General features: G+C 42.0%; 1 protein-coding gene across 2 annotated transcripts in view; it reads right to left on the bottom strand.

Moving 5' to 3' along the window:
- Positions 1-20,617, bottom strand: part of GALNTL6 (polypeptide N-acetylgalactosaminyltransferase like 6) — a 755,171-nt gene that overhangs the window by 26,689 nt on the left and 707,865 nt on the right. For both annotated transcript variants that reach the window (XM_016200291.2, XM_087816550.1), the window contains one exon: positions 15,786-16,007. In XM_016200291.2, coding sequence (XP_016055777.1) covers positions 15,786-16,007 — 222 coding nt within the window. The remainder of the gene's footprint in view (positions 1-15,785; positions 16,008-20,617) is intronic.

Raw genomic sequence — 20,617 nt, 5'->3', positions numbered from 1 at the left:
GAAAGGAATAAATGATGCTGGGATGAGATGGTGGTGAGAGGGCTATTTCACGCCTCACTTACTTTAGCAGTGGAGGTTGGTATGATGTCATTCAGGAGGGAGTCAATGTGGTGGGCACCAGTTTTCCTATTCAGGGAATTTGGCCACAGCTTGAGTTCGTCTTGCACTATTGGACCTCCACTTTTGGGGTCTCTGTCCCTGATGACAGGGAATAGGAAATAATTTAAGCTACAGGGCAACAGTTCTTAACCTGGTTTGGCCTATACTGATTTTTCTGAGAATCCAAGGAAAGCTATGGACCCTTTTCAAAAACCAAATGACTAAATGAATAGTAAGTAAATACATACAAGTACTTTTGCACTCACTGCCCTGGAGTGCAAATTTGAACCCCACCCCTTGCAAACAAATCCTGAAAGACAGGGAAGGAGCTTGGCTGGTGTTGAAGGGCCTGTGATTCATTCACTCTCTTCTTTTACCTTTTCTCCGCCTTCTTCAAACAAGTACCAGCGAAGAAATTTCCTATGGGGAGCCAACCCTAAAATGCACCTTCTGTAAAATCAGTGCCTTGGGGTGTGACTTGCTTTGGTGAAACAGAAACACCCAGAAGGTCAGAAGTTTGATTTCTCTCTCTGTCCTGAGCCTGGCACACTGCACAGCTTCCCTTTGATCCCTTATCTGAGGGCAGGTGTCGGTTTCTGAAGCCGCCTGCAACCCGGCAGCTGCCTGGCAGGAGCCCGGGCACGGCTGTCTTTTCATTCTCGGGCCATTTAGCTCACAGATACCCGTCTTAGAGAACTGGTGTTAGTTGATGCCAAAGATATCTTGAGGGCAGTATTGTCCCCTCTACTTGGGCCCAGGAGCTCTGAAGGACATTTTGGGAAAAAGCAGCTGCTTATTGGCCTAGGGCAACTTGGCCACAGAGGGGGAGGTTTGTTCCCCTTTGATGGGGGGTGTGGAGCTCGCTCACGGGAGGGGCCCTGCTCTTGGAAAACAGATGTGGGGAGGAAAAGGACACCGACTGGCAGATCAGCCAAATCTGCCCGTGGAGTCACACCCACATCTATGGGAGAGCCTTGCTCTGTTTCTAAATGTCACGAGCTTGGAAGGGAATAGAGGAGGCCCGTTTTCCAAACCCCTGAATTTTCTAAATTCTCACTCATGTGGCATCTGTGTAGACAATGGGATAAACCTTTCCGGGAGCCAAATTTCAAGTTTCCAAGGCATAATTGTCTACATCTGTGTAAATTCCAGAAAGTAGTGGTGCCAGAGAGGAAATGCTGGGAGTTCAACACAGGATACAGTCTTGGATACGAGATGAATATCAGGCGCTTCTCACTTGCTTCTCTCCCTTTTCTTTTTATTTCCAGCTCTCCAGCACACATTCACATCCCCTCCTCTTGCTCTCTAACAAACTCCATCATGAAAAACAAGTGATTAAAATTCCCCCAAATTGATTCTAATTAATACGTGTTTATTCACTTGAATAAAGTTTTTAAAAAATGTAGACCAGAACACTTAAAAATGATTTATGATTTTTTTTAAACACAGGCTCGGCATCTGTGGCTGAAGGTAGAACAGTTCCCACACACACACACACACACACACACACACACACACATACTCCAAGTCTAGGACACCCAGCTGACTGGATCCGTGACAAGACAGATCATTTTCAGTCTTCATTTCTTTGATGTACAGCTTCAGGGTTTGGCATCATTAAAATTGTGTCAAGGAATCCTGAGAGACTCTGAACATGATTAGAAAGTAAGGTAGTGCTTCACTGGGAACAGGAGGGAAGAGGGAGACAAGAGGGGGGGAAGGAATCAGGACGTGCGGCAGGATTACAGAGATAATCTCCTGTGGTGTGAGAATTAGGAAGAGGCCTGGCAGAGAGGAAAGGATTTCTTAGGTATGCAAGAGAAGCCAGGCTCAGCTTGAACACTGGCGTTGTTTTTTTTTCCTCCCCAACACAGGAGATTTTCTAAAAGAGGTACAAGAGAAGGGGAGTGTGATATAAATATCAAGGTGGGTAGTAGGTGTGCAATAGGTAATTCAATTGAGCCCCACTTTGCCAAATGAGAGAGCATTGTTCGCTAATTCCCCAATAGCCCCTGAGTCTTTTAACTAAGAAGCAGTGGGTTCATGATTAATTCAACAAGTGACTATTAAGTATTTGCTATGTCCTAGGCACTAGGCTAGATACTGGGTATATAGTGACAAGGAAAGAATTGGCCCCGTCCTTTGTGCAAGGTTTGGTCCAGTAAGGTCATTAGAGAGAGGAAGAAAGGTTTGAGACTCCCAGGGTTTCTGGCCATGAATTTTTAATGTTGCAAAAGGAACCAAGATGCTTCCTTTTTATGGACTGTAGTTGACTTTAGAATGCAAATTGAAGTGCAGGGCTAGAAAGAAAGAAAATGCTAGTGTAGCAGGCAGAGAGAACCAAATGGGAATGGAGCAGGTCTGGGTTCTGCTCGCCAGGCACCAATGAGTTTCCCTACAATTGAAGCCATGCACTCCTTTCCAAAGCTCAGTTTATCCATTTGTAAAAAGTCAACACTTAAAGAGTGCTTCTGAACGAACAAAAGACTTTGAGATGTCCTGGTGGAAATTCAAAGACAAAGAAAAAACAGCTTCGGTTCTCAAGGAGCCCTTAGTCTTAGAGGGGTGACATCACTTTGAAAGAACTTTATTAGATTACTAACTGCTAGGTGAGTAAGCAAAAGGTGTACAGGAGGGGAAATGAAATCTGAAGGAAGCTTTTATAGTGAGAGTTCAAGAATATCTACAGGAAAACTTACCAAAAGGATATCTGAAAATCAGGGACGGCATTTGAAGTGAGGAGTTAATATGAGTTTCCCAGTATTCTGTGGACAGAAGGAATCTCAGAGCTATGGCCATGCTACTGACAACACTGACTGCACCTGTATCAAGAGGTTTAAAAGCAGGGAATGCTGCTTTGAAGGCAAACGCAAGCCACAGGAGAGGCTGGCCTGTGTGCTGTAGAGGCATCGTGGGCCCATTTCAGCTGCAGAAGGTGGGAGGAAGCTCCAGAGTGAACAGTGAGGGGGGTGCTTGGCGATCGCCCCTTCTGCACCATCCCTCAGGGAATGGCTTGGCACCATCTTCTCACACTGAGCCCCACTGTGCCGGGCAAGCACTGAATCTTTTAACGAATGTCTCGACATCTAAAATTCCTGCCATTTTTCTCCTGGAGTGCTATTTAATGAATACAAACACTTCTTCCCATGGTTAGATTCACCTATGAATTGCCAATAAATCTAAGATTTGCTCGAGTTCCAGTCTAATCATGAAGAGCCACTTTCAACATTATCCTCGAAGCCAAGGTCAATGGCTCCGGGCATTAAAAATAAAGCAAATTTTTAGTATACTTGAAAAACGACTCACACAACACAGTGTCTAGATAAAATAATTCTTCCTTTGAGTTCAGGCCAGATCATTGAAATGTGGGCAGGTTTAAAAGCTTGCCTAATAAAGAGATGTTAAGCTCTTGGGTAAAATTCAGGACTGTTAGTTAATGAAGATCTGCAATCAAAATCATAGGGTTGATTCTGAGAAGGATGTGACTCTTTGACCCTGGTCAGGGTTGCAGCAAAATCCCTGAGATACATGATAATTTGTGGGCTCTGAAAGTTTTCCAGGGAAGTAGATTCTCTTGAACTTATTCTTGAGTTTAATAGTTATCCATCTAAGAGGGTCAGCAAATTGTTCTTATTTTCAAGTAAGATAATTCAGGGTCTCAGTTTTTAATTGTAAAGTTCATCACTGTTCAGCATAGTCAGCATATTAAAAGAGGTGACTTGGTTTTTTTTAAGGGAAGAAAGGTGGACATGTCAAGTTGCATTATGGGATACTAAGTTATAATGTAACATTTATAAAATATTTCATGGTATAACTACTTCCCTGACATTTTTTTTCTGTGGGACTGAGGTTATGAAGCCATATCATTTCCATTTTGGAGAGAACAAAACTGAGTAGTGGTAAAAAATATTTCCACCCTCCTTACCTCCTGCCACAAAATCAAACAAATGGGTAACAGAAATAATGAGCTGAGAAGGTCTAGCCTTAAAATTCTGAGTCACATTGACTGGCACGCCATCATTGTGCTCTGTAGCAAGGCAAATTCATGCAAAACCGATGGGGAAAACAGATTAATATTTCCTATGAAAAAGCAAAAGTACTGCCTCCAAACCAGTGACACCAGAAATTCCACCTTGGAGCACCATCTTATGCAAAAGTTAGTGTAATAATTTCAAAATGCTTCAATGCTCTTGTTGACTTTCTGAACAATAATCTTGCACCTTCTTCTAATCTAAGCATTTTGCACAATTCCCTCCTCTCAAATTTCTTAACCATGAATGTAGTTAATCATGCCAGACTCAATGGGTGAACACTTCTGAGAATGAAGTGGTTGGGGTTTGATGAGATTGTGATATAAATGGTAGTTGCCAAGAGCCAAGAACGATTCTTTCTCTGGGAGAGAATGAGACTTTATGTCTCCCTGAAAATAGAGCAGAACAGAACAAAAACCAAACCAAAACAAAGCAGGACAAAAGAGGTCTTAAGGATGGTCAACATTAGTCTAGCTCTGGTTCAGTGACTATGGGTATATGTACAAGCTAAACAGCCAGTCCAGGCAAATTCAAGTTACCTGACACCCTATTTCAAAGTTACTTAGGTAACTTTTGTTGGGTTCTGTTTCTGGCAGGGCACTACAGTGTTACCTCAATCCAGTGAAGCTTTCTTGGGGAGAAGCCATGCCTTGATCATTTCTGTAACTCCAGCACCTGGCAGAGATGGTGGTTATAATGTATTCATCAGCTAGGGCTGCCATAGCCAAATACCATGGACTGGATGGCTTAAACAACAGAAATTTACTTCTTAGTTCTGGAGGCTAGAAGTCCAAGATCAAGGTGTCAACAGGTTTGGTTTCCTCTGAGGCTTCTCTCCTTGGCTTGATCGATAGCAGTCTTGTTACTGTGTCCTCACATGGCCTTTTCTCTGTGGCACAGACCTGCTGTCTCTTTCTTTTATTATAAAGATTCCTGTTCTATTGGATTAGGGCCCCACGTTTTTGACCCCATTCAACTTTAATTACCTCCTCAAAGACCTCAAGTCCCAATACAGTTACATTGTCGAAGCCTTAGAGCTTCAACATATAGATTTTGGGTTGACACAATTCAGCCTATAACATATAGTACTTACTCAATTATTACCTTTTAAATAAAGAAAAAGGTTCACTATTTTTCTAGTTAGTTTCTTGGCTGATGAATGAAAGGGGCCCAATGACAACTAATTATTATTAGTCTTGCCATTGATCTTCGGCTTTCACAAAGAAGCTTCACCATTTAATGATTTTAAAATAATTTATTGCTAAGCTTTTTTGCTGGATGTGTTTAATAATCCACTTTGTGTTACTACACACATACCAGGCCTATTCAGGAGGCTGTTAGAGTCTCAAAGCCACTTGCTTACATCATCTCCCAAATCCCTCACCCAAATCCTGACTCATCTCCTCTTATTGCTGGAATTAGGTCATGGGCAAAGCTCCAGCAAAGACTTTGTGAGCCACAGGGGGCCCTCCAGCTGAATGTGATACTTGCCTGGTTTATATTTTGAACCTAGTCTTAATATTTTCATTCAAGGTTGTCAGTATAATTTTATGTAAGTGATTTTTTAACTTTTTTTGGCAAGAATAATAATAAATAGTTGTCACTGGGACTCCTTTCACTCATCAGCTGAGAAACTAATTAGAAAAATAGTGAAACTTTTTCTTTATTTAAAAGGTAATTATTGAGTAAGTACTATATGCTATTTCTCTATAACATTAACTAAGTCAGACTTTGAAGCATATTTTGTGCCAGAAGAGAACAGAACAACCTTGTAAAGATACTCTTGAAAATAAAATATGAGCCAAAGATTTTATATTCAACCAAACTAAACTTCAAGTATGAAGACCATTGAAAACCATCAGCATTTTGCCATACTTTGTTCATCTATCTTTTTCCCAATCTCCTTTTTTTATTTTTTGCTGGAGAATTTTAAAGCAAATCCCATACATCATGTCATTTCACCTCTAAATAGTTTAGTAAGCTTCTCCAGGAGAAAGAGAGAGACAGAGAAAAAGAGAGACAAGGAGAGGGAGAGGGAAAGGAGGAGTGAGGGGTGGCGAGAACATTTTCTCACATATCTACAAATTAGCAATAATTATTTAGTATCATTTAATACCTAGCTCATATTCAAATTCCCTTGATTGCCTAAAAATGTTTCTTTTCAGTTAGTATTCTATTCAGGATCCAAACAAGTTCTATTTCATTGTGTTTGGTTGTTAAGCTCCATAGAGCCTGTGAATATCTTGTAATTTAGAGTAGTCCCCCTCCTCTTCTTTCCCTGCCACATACTTACTGAAGAAATTAGGCTCTTCAATTCTAGATTTGGCTTAAGATGGATGTTTAACTTTTTCTTCTACTCCCTGAATTTCCTGTAGACTAAAGTTAGATTTAAAGGCTTGATTAAATTTAGATTTAGTGTGTGTGTATATATATATATATATATACATATATATAAATTTTTTTTCTGTCTATTTTTAAAAAATATTTCAGCCCAGCTGGTGTGGCTCAGTGGTTGATCATCAATCCATGAACCAGGGGATCAAGGTTTGATTCCCAGTCAGGGCACATACCTGGGTTGCGGGCTCGATCCCCAGTAGGGGGCATGCAGGAGGCAGCCGATCAATGAGTCTCTCTCATCATTGATGTTTCTATCTCTCTTTCCCTCTCCCTTTCTCTCTCTGAAATCAATAAAAAAAAATCTTAAAAAAAAGTATTTCAAAGATGGTTCTTAATTTTCCAGCTTGTCTAAAATGCCTTCACATTGCAACATATCAGAATGCCTGTATGATTCACTTTTAATGATGCTAAAATTGATCAGTGGGTTCAGGTGACAGTATAGATTCATGATTTCATTGTTTTTCATCCCTATTTAATCTAATGATTTTATCATCCAATGATCACCATTGCCTGAATCAGTTATCACACGAGGAGCTGCAAAATACTGATTTTTCTAATTTTTTCTGTGTAGGTTTATTATCTCAGAATCTATATTAAAAAACTTTCAAGCACTAGGACTCTTTGGATACCCTGAAATATATTATACAGAAAAACAAGAAAAATGCTTGTTTTCCTTTAAAATGCCAGTTTCCAGAGTAATGACTTGGTGTCCTAGCAACTGCCAATGGTGTGCAGTGGTTTTTATTTTCTCTTTCTTCTACCTCTTGACCTTTTAAAGCATCATTATGAATTTACAACTTTTTGTATATTTAGTATATTTAAATTAATCGGGTCATTTTCTTTTTTTGATATTCATATTGCCCCATCTATGGCAAGTGAGAATCTCTTCTGGCTGACTCCTGTGTCTTTTGTTGTTGTTAATCCTAACCCGAGGATATTTTTCCATTAATATTTAGAGAGAGTGGAAGGGAGGGAGGGAGGGAAAGAAAGAGAGGGGGTGGGGGAGAGAGAGAAACATTGATGTGAGAGAGACACATGGATCGATTGCCTCCCATACGTGCCCCGATCAGGGTGGAGCATAGAACCTACAACCAAAGTACGTGCCCTTGACTGGGAATTGAACCTACAACCCTTCAGTGCACAGGCTGACGCTGTGACACCTGAGCCACACCGGCTGGGGCCTCCCCTGTCCTTTTGACATGACTCCCATCAGCCTCTGACAGTTTCCTTCCCTTCCCTCTTTTCTAGAGCAACAAAATGTCCCAGCTCATTTTTCTACATTTCCTGCCCCACAACTGAAATCACACATTTTTCAAGGATCCTTTGTTCCATTTAATGGAGAATCTTGTTTGGAGACCACAACTGAGCATTAGGTGTGCTCACTGAGATGGGATTGAAATTGTTTCCAGGCCTTTTCAGTAGATGTAGCTAAAAAAATTGGTATTTTTAGAAAGTGAGAAAAGTTAAATTTACATTGACATTTTCAATTCAAATTTAAGAGTATAGAATGTTTATTTTGTTGATCTTATATTTGGATCCCTTTTTATATATGCTGCAAACTATTTCTCTATAACATTAGCCTACTTTTAAATTTGTGTACTTGAAAAGAAGGTAAATTTTAAAAAATGTTTCAGAGTTACATAGATCTATTAGATCTACATTATTGATTACAGGGTTTAGATTAGTATACAGAGCCTCATTAATTTTGGCCCACCTATTATGTCTTGGACGGAGAGAGGTATGTTAACCTGTCTTATTATTGGTGTGTTTCTGTTGGCTTCTCTTTGCATTTCCAGCAGTTTCTACCTCACGAAAGTTGGTTTTTTATAGATTGCAGTCTTTGGTCACTATAATGTCTTTTTTGAATGAGCTCAGCTCTGACATACCAGCTTATTCTGTATTTACTGTATCTAGAAAGTCATTCACTATATGTTGTTTTTCTTTGTAATCTTTGGTATTTAATATGGTTGGTATTTTTGTTCTACTGGTTACCTTTACACTAATATTGTATATAATACCTGAAGGTCCCTTTTTTTTTTTTAAAGATAATGCCTAACTCTAGTCTTCTCTAAGCAATACTGATTAGTTATAGTTTTTCCCCCTTTCCTTCTCTCTCCTCCAGTGTCTACACATAGGCGATATTTTTTTAATCCCAGTAAATGCCTGTGGGACAATCGGCGAACTTACTATGCTTTCCACTTTTCTTACTTGCTGGTTGTATTGTTTCTCCACCGGTAGAGCACATGCATTTTGCATCTTATAGCCTGTCTCTATCGGGCCTTAGGACAAGTCTTGGTTTTCTGATGCTCACTCTTCAGTAGGTTTCTCAAAAAAGACTCTTGGGGAAAATAATCCCTGAGTTCTTGAATGTTTATAACTTTTCAGTGGCCTTCATACTTGAAGTTTAGTTTGGCTGAATACAAAATCTTTGGCTCAGATTTTATTTTTAGGAGCATCTTTACAAGGTTGTGCCGTCCTCTTCTGGCACAAAGTGTGCTTCAAAGTCTGACTTAGTTAGGTTTTTTTTTAATGTATAAAATTGTTTTTCTTCATAAAAAAATACAACTATTTTACTAGAACTGTTCCACTGTTGTGAGAAAATAAAATGTAGAGGAAGGATTTAGCCCTGGAGGCTGCAGGGGAGCGCAGGAGTGCTTATTTGGCATGTCCCAAACCCAAACAGAGATAATTATGTTCCACGTTGTTCACAAAATCTAAGACTGACTGATGACCTTGAAGTTGCCCAAAACGTATTTACTGTGAGTTTACGGGACTGCTTACCTTTAAGCAGTTGAGTCACTGTGCTTCCCAGAGTTTGGAACGGGGCCAGTCAAGACCTACTGCTAACAGAACAGCTCAGGACATTGCAAGGACACCTAGAGGGACACTGGTGCTTGCTTATAACCATTGCATGCCTGCCAGTGATTAAAACCAAGCCCAGTAATGCATATTGGAATCAGTCTGGCTCACTTAGAACACATTCCCAGTATTTTCTCACTTTTATTCCAGGACCCCCAAGTCTTCCTTATTTTTTGCTGTGCTGCTTCGTGTCCTCCGCCTGGGGGGTGGTTACTGGATTTGTAAGGCAAGCTGAGGGCAGTGTCACAGAAGCCAGCTGGGCACTTTGTTAAAGAATGGTTAAGGGGGTGGGGGGACATAATTTTTACATCCAGGACTGTAAAATTATATTGAATTTGTTCCATCATGGTCATCTCTCTGAGGCTGCATATTAGAAATCCTGCTATGATAACTGAAGAATTCTCAAATTCTATTAATTTTGTAGCATTCTTGGAAGTAGAAAGGTACCAATTATCATTGAAAATTAAACATTAAGATGAATTAATGATTAGGTTAACATACAGTTAAAATTTCATTTACTTCTATCACACGAACCCCAAAAGGTGTATATTTATGTGTGTAAACATATGTCAATATGAATACATATATTCTAAGGAAGACCAAAATACATAGAAAAGACTGACAGGTTTGTTTGCATATTTATATAAGAGAAGAAAAAGAAATCTGTTAGCTCTGAAACCCCTCTGATTCCATTATGACTTGGGTCAGAAGATGTTGAGAAGATGTCCAATTTACTCAGCTGGGTATACGGAACTAAAATTATGTTTTTCATAGATACTTAAGTGTGTCGTCACCTGTCTCAATTGTTGAGAACTCAGAAAGCTCATAGTAAAATCTGAAAGGATAAAGCGATCCTTTATTTGTCCTTACATTTTTCTTAACCTTGTTGTTGAGCTCCAGAGGGGTGAAGTGGCGTATCATATCAGCATTGCCTTTGCCTGAGACAATAAATGACAGATCAAGTCAACTCCAATACACTCAGAGAATGGCAAAGCATCTCTGAATGACTGCTTAATTTAAAGATCTGGCTTAGATATACAGCAGTTGAATGTGAGGGACAGTCCCTGCAGAGCTGCCAGGGGAGTCGCAGGACAATCTGACTCTGTACCTTTCCTAGCTGCAAGACCAGGTTGCAGGGGAAGGTGGGAAACTGGCCATGGCTCTTCTAAGAGAGAGAACCTCAGTCACTGTGCAGAAGGCTCTGGGGTTTACTTCTGCATTACACAGCAGCGGCACACACACCTCATTTGCTTGAAAGAGACAACATCACATCCTCAGCTGATCTTTCAAATAATGCAGCTCTTAGTCTCGAGCTTCCTTTCATGTCAGCCGATCCGGAGAAATCTGAAAGGCCTGTGTACTGTGGGCACATCAGAAAAAGGAAGCAGATTAAACGAAGTCAAGAGCAGCCCAAAGCAGAGGAGGAGACATTACTTAAGGTGCCTGTTTTTGTGAATGTCCCTTAATTCAGGGTGACATTAATCTTGAGGGAAGAATTTAAATAGCAGCAGGAGTAGTTCGGCGTTGAGATGGATTTTTAAAATAAAGATTTAAAAAAAGTTTTGCACAATTGCAAGATGACAAGAGGATGGGCCAAGATTGGCACATTGAGGACGGTAAGCAGACACCTCCTAAAAGAGTATATGGCGCTGGTTGGAAAAGACAGGTTTGTCTATTTTACTAGTTTTATTCGCTCTTGCATGAGATATTTGGGACTCTGCAGAAGTCTTCTTTTTTGGACTGTAAAGGAGTACTATAAACGACTTTAGCAAATTCATGAATTCTAAGGAAGGAAGAGGTAAAAAGGAGAAAAGTAATAGGAGATTCTGTTTCTTTCATTTAGCATCGTGACACAAAAAAAGACACTCCATATGTGCATGATTTAAGAGGAGGTTTCCACTTTAAATCTGTCCGTGTCCTCCCCAGCACAGCACCATGGAAAAGCAGGCTGCTTCTCTTGGCAGCACAGAGGGAGGCTGGCCTTGTACCCGGCTCAGAGCCCCGTTCCTCCCCCGGGGCGCCCGGCCCGCCCCACTTCGCCCGCTGCCTTGCGCACCGGAGGGGGCGGCCTGGCTCCCGGAGAACCTCTCCATCAGCTACGACTAATGTCTTCTTGCCTTTTAAGCAGGGAGCTGACAGGGACAGTTTGGAAACTGCCAGGACAGAAAATTCTCCTTTCGGACTATTTTCTTTTTCTCCTTAGGATGTCAGAGGAGAGTATTCCATAGCTTGTTTGATTATGTGGACCATAGATCTGACAGCCCATCAGAATCAATTACCCAAAGTGCATTACTCAAACTGTCCTGGCCGCGCTTCCCAACGAGGTGGACTTTGTGTGGCCAAGGAGGGGTTGGTATAGAGATTTTTCCCCCCCATGTAGTAAAGCAGAGTGAGCACTCAGTGGGGTTGCTCTCTGAAAGTGTGTGGGCAGAGCAATGAATGGGGAGGGGAACAATAGGGAGCCAGGATCTTCCATTCATTCATTCATTCAACAAATATTTATTGAGCACCTACTGTACACCAAACACTTTTCTAGCTGCTGAAGAGCAATAGTAATTCCAAAAATCAACAAAATCCCTGTGTCATGGAACTTGTTTTCCAGTGGGGGAGATAGGTGAGAAATATGATAAATATATACATTAGATAGCTTGTCATATAGTGATGGATGCTGAGGAGAAAACAAAGCAGGGAAGGAGGATTGATGTGTGTAAATATGAGAATCCATGTTTGTGAATTGCTGCACACACAAAATAGGGTGACCAAGGAAGGTCTTAAGAAGATGATTATATATATTGATTTCAGAGACAAAGGGAGAGGGAGAGAGAGAAAGAAACATCAGTGAGAGAGAGTCATTGATCAGCTGCCTCCTGCACACCGCCTGCTGGGGATCGAGCCCACAACCCAGGCATGTGCCCTGACCAGGAATGGAACTGCGATCTCCTGGATCCTAGGTCGATGCTGAGCCACGCTGGCCGGGTGAAGATGATTTTTTTGAGTAAGAACCTGAAGGAAGTGAGGAAAGGAGCCATAGGATTTCTGAGGCTGGAAGATTCTAAGTAGAAGGAATAAGAAGTACAAAGGCCCTGGGGCAGGATTGTACTGGGCCAGTTGGAGGAACAGCGATGAGGCCAGTGTGACTAGAGAAAAGTAAGCCAAAGGGTGACAAGTAAGAGATGAGGTTGAAAGGGTTGCAACAAAAGTCAGATCACTTATGGTATAGATAAGGACTTTGGTTTTTACCCCGAGAGAGATGGTTGCTACTGAAAGGTTTTGAATGGAGGAGGAGCCTGATCTACCATTTTAAGCGGGGCATGTTGAGAATCAACTGAAGGGGGAAAGGCCAGAAGTAGAGAAATAAGTTAGGAGACAAATACAATAATGCAGCTAAATTTATCAGGGTAATGAGTAGCACTTTACAGGGTGTTTAAGGTCTGTAACACATCCTTTACAAACTGGGTTTCAACTGCCAGAGCCAAAAATTGCCTAAGCACTTCTCTGTTTACCCAGAATCAGGCTGGCACAGAAAAGCAGGTGGAAAATCATTCCAAGCACAAGTGCATAAAGCAGTGAGTTACCCCACTTCTTGGCACAGGCCTCCTATAAAGAATTCTTATGTTTACTTTGCTGGACATTTGTGGTTCCTTCCTATAGCTGCTTAAAACCCCCACATAGTCTGCATTTCCTTTTTCACTTTCTTACTAAAACAGCAATTGACATTTATTTAGGAGCTTTGCTTGTTCTAACAATTAAAGTTTATAGGAAATTAAATGGCCCTCTCATTTTCTAGATTGGATCCTGGAACAGAAAATAGGCATCAGTAAAATCACTGGTAAAATCTGAATAAAGTCTGTAATTTAGGCAATGGTATTTTTTCCAATGTTAATTACTTAGTTCCAATGTACTATGGTTAATGTGGCAAACAGGATGTTAACATTAGAAGAAGTGAGGTGAAGGGTATATGTGAACTTTCCGCACTATCTTTGTAACTTTTCTGTAAGTTTATTCCAAATTAAAACAATTATTTTTAAAAAGCTCTCTCAAAAGGAAAAGGAAACATAAGAGTGAAAACTTTGAGAGAAATATTTTGGAGATCAAATGGTCCACAGGTATATTCTGCATATTTAGTAATTTTTGTCCACAATGAAACAGTAGATGTTATCACCCAGTGTATAGTTAGAAGTCTTTCTTTTTCATCATTTTATTTAGATTAAGCTGCATTTTGAATACTTCACTTACCTCCTGAATTAAATGTGCATGCATTGCATTCTCTGTCAGGGATCTATTTTGCTTAGAAAATAGATATTTTTCAAAACGATTTGCCAGTGAAAACCCTTGCCACTGTTGATTTCCTTTCTTTTTGCTCCCTCCAAGCTCTGTCGTCATCCTTTGCTCTTGCTTTGCAGCACACTTTTGCTGAACAAATGCCACTGAGAGCAACTGGCCCTTGACTAGATCCCCACTTTCTTCTTTCCCTTAACCTAAGTATGACCTTTCTTTGTTTGCTGTCCTGAAACACCGAGGAAAGAAATTTGCCATCATGTTAAAATAAAAAACACGATCTTCTCAAAGTCTGATTGTTTAGACCAGGAATGACGAATGCAGATGTCCCTATGGGCCAGGCAAGCCTCGTAAAAGGTGCGAGGCAGTCAGGAGCAATGGATAAAAGCACTCTGGCATAGCCCACTTGGCCCTAAGATGAGTTTTATTTTGACTACTGGGAAGTTATGTCTTTTCTAGAACCTCAGTGGAAGCTTGAATCTGTTTCCAAGCAAGGTGCTTTGGAAATACTGGTTATAGTTTAGTCAGGTAACATGGGGAAATGTGGCCAGTTGCAGTGTGAGGTAATAACCAGGTAGGAATAGAAATTTATGTTTCTATACCAGGTAGAAAAAAGATTGATGAGGGTTTAACCCAGCTGCCAATTGCACAACAATACTATGAGGTTTCAAGAGTATTTCCTAGTCACTAAGGAAGGACTGCATTCAAATTATCACAGGAAGATGACAGACGTAACTTGAACCATAAAGCTCTAGGAAGGAACTCATCTGCTCATTGGGTAACAAATTCCTGTGTCTCACAATGCATTAGACAAAGAAGGTTCTTCCTGGAGGATACTTTAAATTTCCACTGTTGTAAATTAAGCCCACGATAAATAGCTACAACTAATACCAGCAGATTAATATTACTAATATTCCAGGGGAGCTCTAATGAAATGCTTACAATGCAGAGGGTTAGACTGAATTACTAACTGATTTAAGCAGCCCGCATCAAGACCACATGCACATACAAAACATATTAGGAGATGGAGTGTGTGGGGATGGCCTCCACTCCTTCACTTCTAGGGGATCTGACACAGGTAAAGAATGACATCTTTTTGGACCCGCTCAGCAAAACAAGCAGTGCCATGTAACTTGCTGGATACATTTTCTACAGGAGCTGGGATAGCTCACCCAAGAGCACTGCCTCAGTACCCTGGCCTTTCCTGCTATGCCCTGAGCCACCTGTTTTCAGAGCTCTGCCAAGACACAGACACTAACCAGACAAAGGTGTGCCCTCCCTTACACCACCAAACATACCCAGGACGGTGCTGAAAAGGGTCCTCGCAACCCGCAACAGTCAACTCCTGGCTTTGGAAAGCATCCTGCCCAGCCTGCACTTCCCCCCATAACCTTCTGCAAAAGCAGATTAAGTTGCTAGGATAAATCCACCCTATCCAATTTCAGCTCTTGCTTTACACACTCTTTTCTATGGGGAAAAGGCCATAGTAACAGGATTGAATGGAACTGAACTGGCACAATAGTCCTTTTATGCCAAAAGATGGCTATTTAAAGCATTCAGAGGTGGAAAGGTTAGTGCTTATTTAAAGAACTGACGGGGCTCCTGCACATGTCATAGTCCTGGGTATAATGGAAATGCATTTCCTCACGGTTCTGCATAGTACACCCTGGGTGGCAAGCAGCCAAGGCCCTCTGTAACCTTGTCCTTGCATACACAGGCAGCAGGAAGGCTGGGCATGGGGGACAGTGAGGGATTTTATCATGGACATTAGGTCACCCTCTTTGACACAGTAGTGTGACAGGTGTTTTCATTCTCTCCAAGCTCTCCTGGGTCATTTCAGTAATCTCAAATAAAAATATTTTTTCAGGTATATTGAAAAATCCATTTGGGGAGTCAACAGTGGCCCAGCATTCTCGGCGAGGCTATCAAGGCTGAGGGCTGAATGCTCACCCCTAGCAATTTCTAAAAAGGCTGAACATTCGTGGAGCTGAGGTGATTTACGCTAATCTGATGTGGCTGCTGGCCAGAGGAGCGGAGGGTCTCCGCAGTGCCTCCCGCTCCCGAGGCTGGGAGAGGCGGACACACTAGAGCAAGGGCAGGGTTCACGCAGCGGCTCCTCACCTCTCCCCAGGCCGCGGGCGGGGGCTCCACGGGAGGGTAGTACTTAGGCACATCCCAGGCCACCGCAGCCATGAACCACTTGAAGTCCTTGCACTTGAGCTGTTTGCGCAACTCCTTCTGGGCGGAGATGTCCCCGGTGGAGAGGTGTCTGTACTCCGGGCGTCGCTGGTAAATGTACTCGGCAAATTCGTCCATCCAGGTCTCAGCCACCCGCTTCAGGTTCTGTGCAGCAGAAGAAGATTGTCATTTATTGGTCATACACTGAAAGGGTGATTTCAGTGGCACTGGAAATCGAAAAAAGAAAAGGGAAAGGAATCAAACAACCTCAGGGGGCTCCGGGTGGTGGCTTACTAACAATGAGTTCTCGTAACTGCAAGCGAGGGGTGTGATATGATTACCCCAAGGCTTTGCACACACTCCCGCATCTGACATGAGGGCCAGTTGCCAATTAGATAATTAATCAGAGCCAGGAAAGAGTCACTTTACAATGATATCATCTTTCTCATCCCTCCTGTTACTTCATAATTATAAAAATTCTTTATTTTTCACATAGAACTAAGGGAGTTGAAACGGGAGGTAATGAAGCTCGTCTTAGGCATCAAGTTGCTTAAAGCATTTCAAGGAACAGCCAGGGATCTTGCTAAGAATGAGGGCAACAAGCTGATATTCTTTTCTCCCAGTTATAGCGACTGCAGCATCGCCAAAGTCAAGACCATGTGTCCTGATGATTCTTTATATGTGCGACCCGGGTGCCAAGCAGAATTTAGAGCTTGACTGCACAGTGAGGCTGGGTGAAGGGAAGCACCAAGTGCCCAGGCCTCTCTGCAGGTGTTTCCAGGGGGTGGAGGGAAGAGGAAGGTGGATGGTAGGGAGACAAGCACACTCCTTCAGGGTAGGAGTGTGTGTGGGCGCAGGGCAGGAAGCCCAGCCCTTTGTCAGCGTTGAGATTGAGCGAGCTATTTGATTCTAGGCCTCAGGTGCCTCACCTGAGGAAAGTACGTACAGTAATCTGGATGTACATCATGGGAGTGGTTGCAGGGTTAAATGCAGTAACACTGTAAAGTGCTTAGAGTAGTATCTGGTATACAATAGGTATTATGAATATTAGAGCTATTATTACTAGAAAGAGTGCGGCACTGGAAATCAAAGAGCCTGGGTATTGGGCTTGGCCACAGCTGAACTAACTGCATTGTTCCTGTGGTCTGTGAGAAGGGCTTTAGCTGAGACAAGATGTTCTCTGACGTTCCTTCAGCTCTATGATGCTAAGTGGTAGAGAAAGCAACAGCATTGTCTTGAAGAGATCAGTTCTCATGCCCCCAGCTTACAGCACAGTCCCATAGGCTATGGTTCTCCTTGTTTTGTGTTCAAATTCCTTATTTTAGGTACCCAGCTGGTATGAACATTGACCCTTTCTAGTTTTTCATCTACATTGGAATTAAAAATGAACAGAATGGCCAGGAACTTTAAGAAGATCCCGACATATGTCTAAAGTAAAAACTGGTGATATTTAGGAAAATGACTTTATCTTAAAAATTGCTACAAAATCCTAATTAAGGCCTGGAACTGTGTGCCCAGGGGTCTGCTGGATTTGGAGACACAGCCTCCAAATATTTGATTTCTAATGGGATTGTACACTTCCTTTGTTCTGCCCAACAACTCCACCCCCAGTGTCTTCCCCATCTGACCTCCTCACTCCCCGTGGGTTTCTTGGTTAGTTATGGTCAATTGTGGGCACGAAGTAGGGCTCGATTAATACGGCAAGATGAAGAAGAGAGGCAATGCAACAAACACTACTCTGATTTCTTGCTTGCCTCTGTGTTCCTTTCTTTCTAAAATTCCTTGCATCGAAAGTATAAAGCTTGTTCTCTGATGAATTCTTTGCCACTGTTGTGCTGCCTAACATCCCATCGGCACTGCCTTGCCCATAACACTTCCCACTCCGCTGCCTCCAAACAGGCCAGGTGAATGGCCAAATAATATCATTCTGAAGTCATTATTCTGGAAATAACAATACACTACGTTAACTTGCCACTGTCATCACGAATCAGCACTTCATTTCTGGGGAAACATTGGAACCACAGATGAGAAATATTACAAGCAGTCGCAAGAAGAGTTTCCTGGGTCTTTTCTCGATTATAGAATAAATGCATCCACTTCAGGAAGTAGGATAATCATATACACATTTGAGCTCACTGGGGTACATAGGAACACATGTACACTCATTCAAACACATGGAGGTAATGGGGTAGGAGCAAAGTTGTATTCCTCACTTAAACATTCACAGCTGTGTACACATTTACAGGACCATGAAACTGAGACCAAACTTGCCAGAGAAGGTAACAAAGAGAAAAAGAAGTCAACCTGAGTTTGCCCAGCTCTCCCTGAGACTGCATGAACACAGATGGAGGTGCTGAGATGTCCAAAAAATAGTTACCAAAAGGAAAGAATGAGTAAAGTATGGACCCTGGGGGGGGGGGGGGGGGGTAGGTGCACGAAATCGCTCACTCCCAAAGAATCAGAAGTTGGGTCTATAAAAGTTATTTTATATATGTGGAGCCAGGGGTTAGCTGGGATTCCCATTTCATGAGATTTAAATAAAATTGCTTCAACCTCAAATCACACATTCTTGTCTTCTTCAAGATTTGTGTAGACTCCCAGGGGGTGTGCTCGCACATGCATCCTTCACTGTACTGTCCTGGCCTCTTGCCCTGGGCTCCCTGGCTACTCTGTCACGAAGAGCTGAGTCGGGTGGCAGGCGTTTTCCCTCTCCTCTGAAACATGTCTCGGGTAGATGAGCTGGCCATAGGCCCTGCCTGAAGATTTTAAGGCGGTGGGAGAGACCTGGATGGCCACAGCACAGCCGAAGGTGTAAGGTGGAATGTTCGACTTCTCTCAGATTCTTTGGTGCTGAAGGGAGCAAAATTCTTTCACCCTGAAGCTGCTTTTTGAGATACTGATTTTAAGCTCTTGTATTAAAGTTTGATTTTTCTCCTGTTAATCTGTCTTTGTTAATTTGGTTATTAGCCCAGCCAGAAGAACTTAGAAGGTGGGAGAAAAAGTATTAATATTTTTTTAGCTCCTACATCCTTCGGTCTTTTGGCTTCAGGCCATGATGCTGTCCTCAAAATTCCCCTCTTCTCTCTCCTTGGTAGGACTGCACCAAAATATGTCCTCGATAGTCCTCTTTAATTTTATTCTCCTACATGAAAGCTTTGCTTGGGAGAGCTGCTCTATTCATTGTCTCTGAAAAAGTGCAACCACTCCCTTTCTTTATCCATAGTTTCTCCTGCTTCAATGCCCTTCCCCTCCTGCGTGTCTAATTGCCACCGCTCTGAAACTCTTCTGAGTCCTCCCAGTTAGAGTTGCCAGATAAAATGTGGGGCACATAGTTAGACTTGAATTTCTGGTAAATAACAAGTTATTTTTAACTATAAGCATGATTAATACTGGTGTTAATATCACCTGTGTTAAATCAATTAAATAAGGAGGTCTTTAGACTGAGATGGCTAATGCCATGACGGTGTAGCTACGAAAACCAAAATCTAAGCCTATAAATGTCTCAAGGTTACAAAATCAAAACACTAATGACAACCAATCACAAACAGCCAACTAGATATAGCCAATCAAATAACTTTTCCCTTCCCTTCCCTTCCCTTCCCTTCCCTTCCCTTCCCTTCCCTTCCCTTCCCTTCCCTTCCCTTCCCTTCCCTTCCCTTCCCTTCCCTCCCCTCCCCTCCCCTCCCCTCCCCTCCCCTCCCCTCCCCTCCCCTCCCCTCCCCTCCCCTCCCTTCCCCTTCCCTTTTTCCTCTTCCCTTTTTCCTTTTTGTCTTTTATTTCTGTATTTTATAGAAGTCCTGCCCTTAGTTCCTGTCAGTGGAGCCTTCCTAACTACGTCCAGTTCCATGCTGCCCAATTCCAACTGAGTTTTGCTTAAATAAACCCTTAACATTTTTAATATGTCTCAGTTGATCTTTTAACATATGGAACATACCTACATTAAAAAATTATTTGTTTATCCGAAATTCAAATTTAGCTGCATGTCCTATATTTCTGTTTGCTAAATCTGGCAACCCTATTTCTGATATACATAAAATATATATAACGTGCCCACGAATGATTTTGAATCCATTACCTGACTGCATATGCAGATCTGGCATATTTTGTTGCTGTTTCCAATACGTAATGAGTTTTGCTTCTGTGGAAATTATTCCAGGGACGTTTCAAGCGCTCTGCAGAGAAGTCTGCTATAACATACAGTTGATCTAAATACGCTGCCCACAATCCCACTGCTTTTCTGTTTCTCCCGGGTGGGATCCTGCTGGCCCCCTATCTATGAAGCAAGCAGGTGCAGCAGCCATATAGTTTAAAATAACAGCAGTGCTGCTCCGTAGCTAGAGGCGAGGGCTCAGCATGGCTAGAAGGGACAAGTTAGGGCTTACTGTTAACATCAGTCTGGAAATCACTAGGCGAAGGCTTTCCACCTCTGCAATCTGCACTGGGCTCCATTGAGGCTCTCAGGGCAGTGTGGACAAGGGAACCTGGGGGAGAGGGCTGGATCCCATGCAAGGTGGATCCAGGACGTGTTTAACTGCGAGGGGCTTCCCCAGCATGGAAGTCATGTAACAGTTTGAGAAAGATAGTTACTGGAGGTGAGGAAAATTTTTTTTGGTATAGAAAGCAAATGAAGGATTTCTCTATTTTTAAAAGCAGCAGACCTTTATACTTTTGAAATCACAAATGAAAACTGTTATTCTGAGCACCTTTATAACATCTTCCATTTTTATGTCACCCTTCTGTGATTCTTTGCATATCACAAATTTTCCCCTATTCAA

Source organism: Miniopterus natalensis, chromosome 4 (assembly GCF_054644295.1).
Source record: "Miniopterus natalensis isolate mMinNat1 chromosome 4, mMinNat1.hap1, whole genome shotgun sequence".
NCBI classification, from domain to species: Eukaryota; Metazoa; Chordata; class Mammalia; order Chiroptera; family Miniopteridae; genus Miniopterus; species Miniopterus natalensis.
Note: the sequence above shows the minus strand (reverse complement) of the source record. Positions and strands in the feature narration are given on the sequence as shown.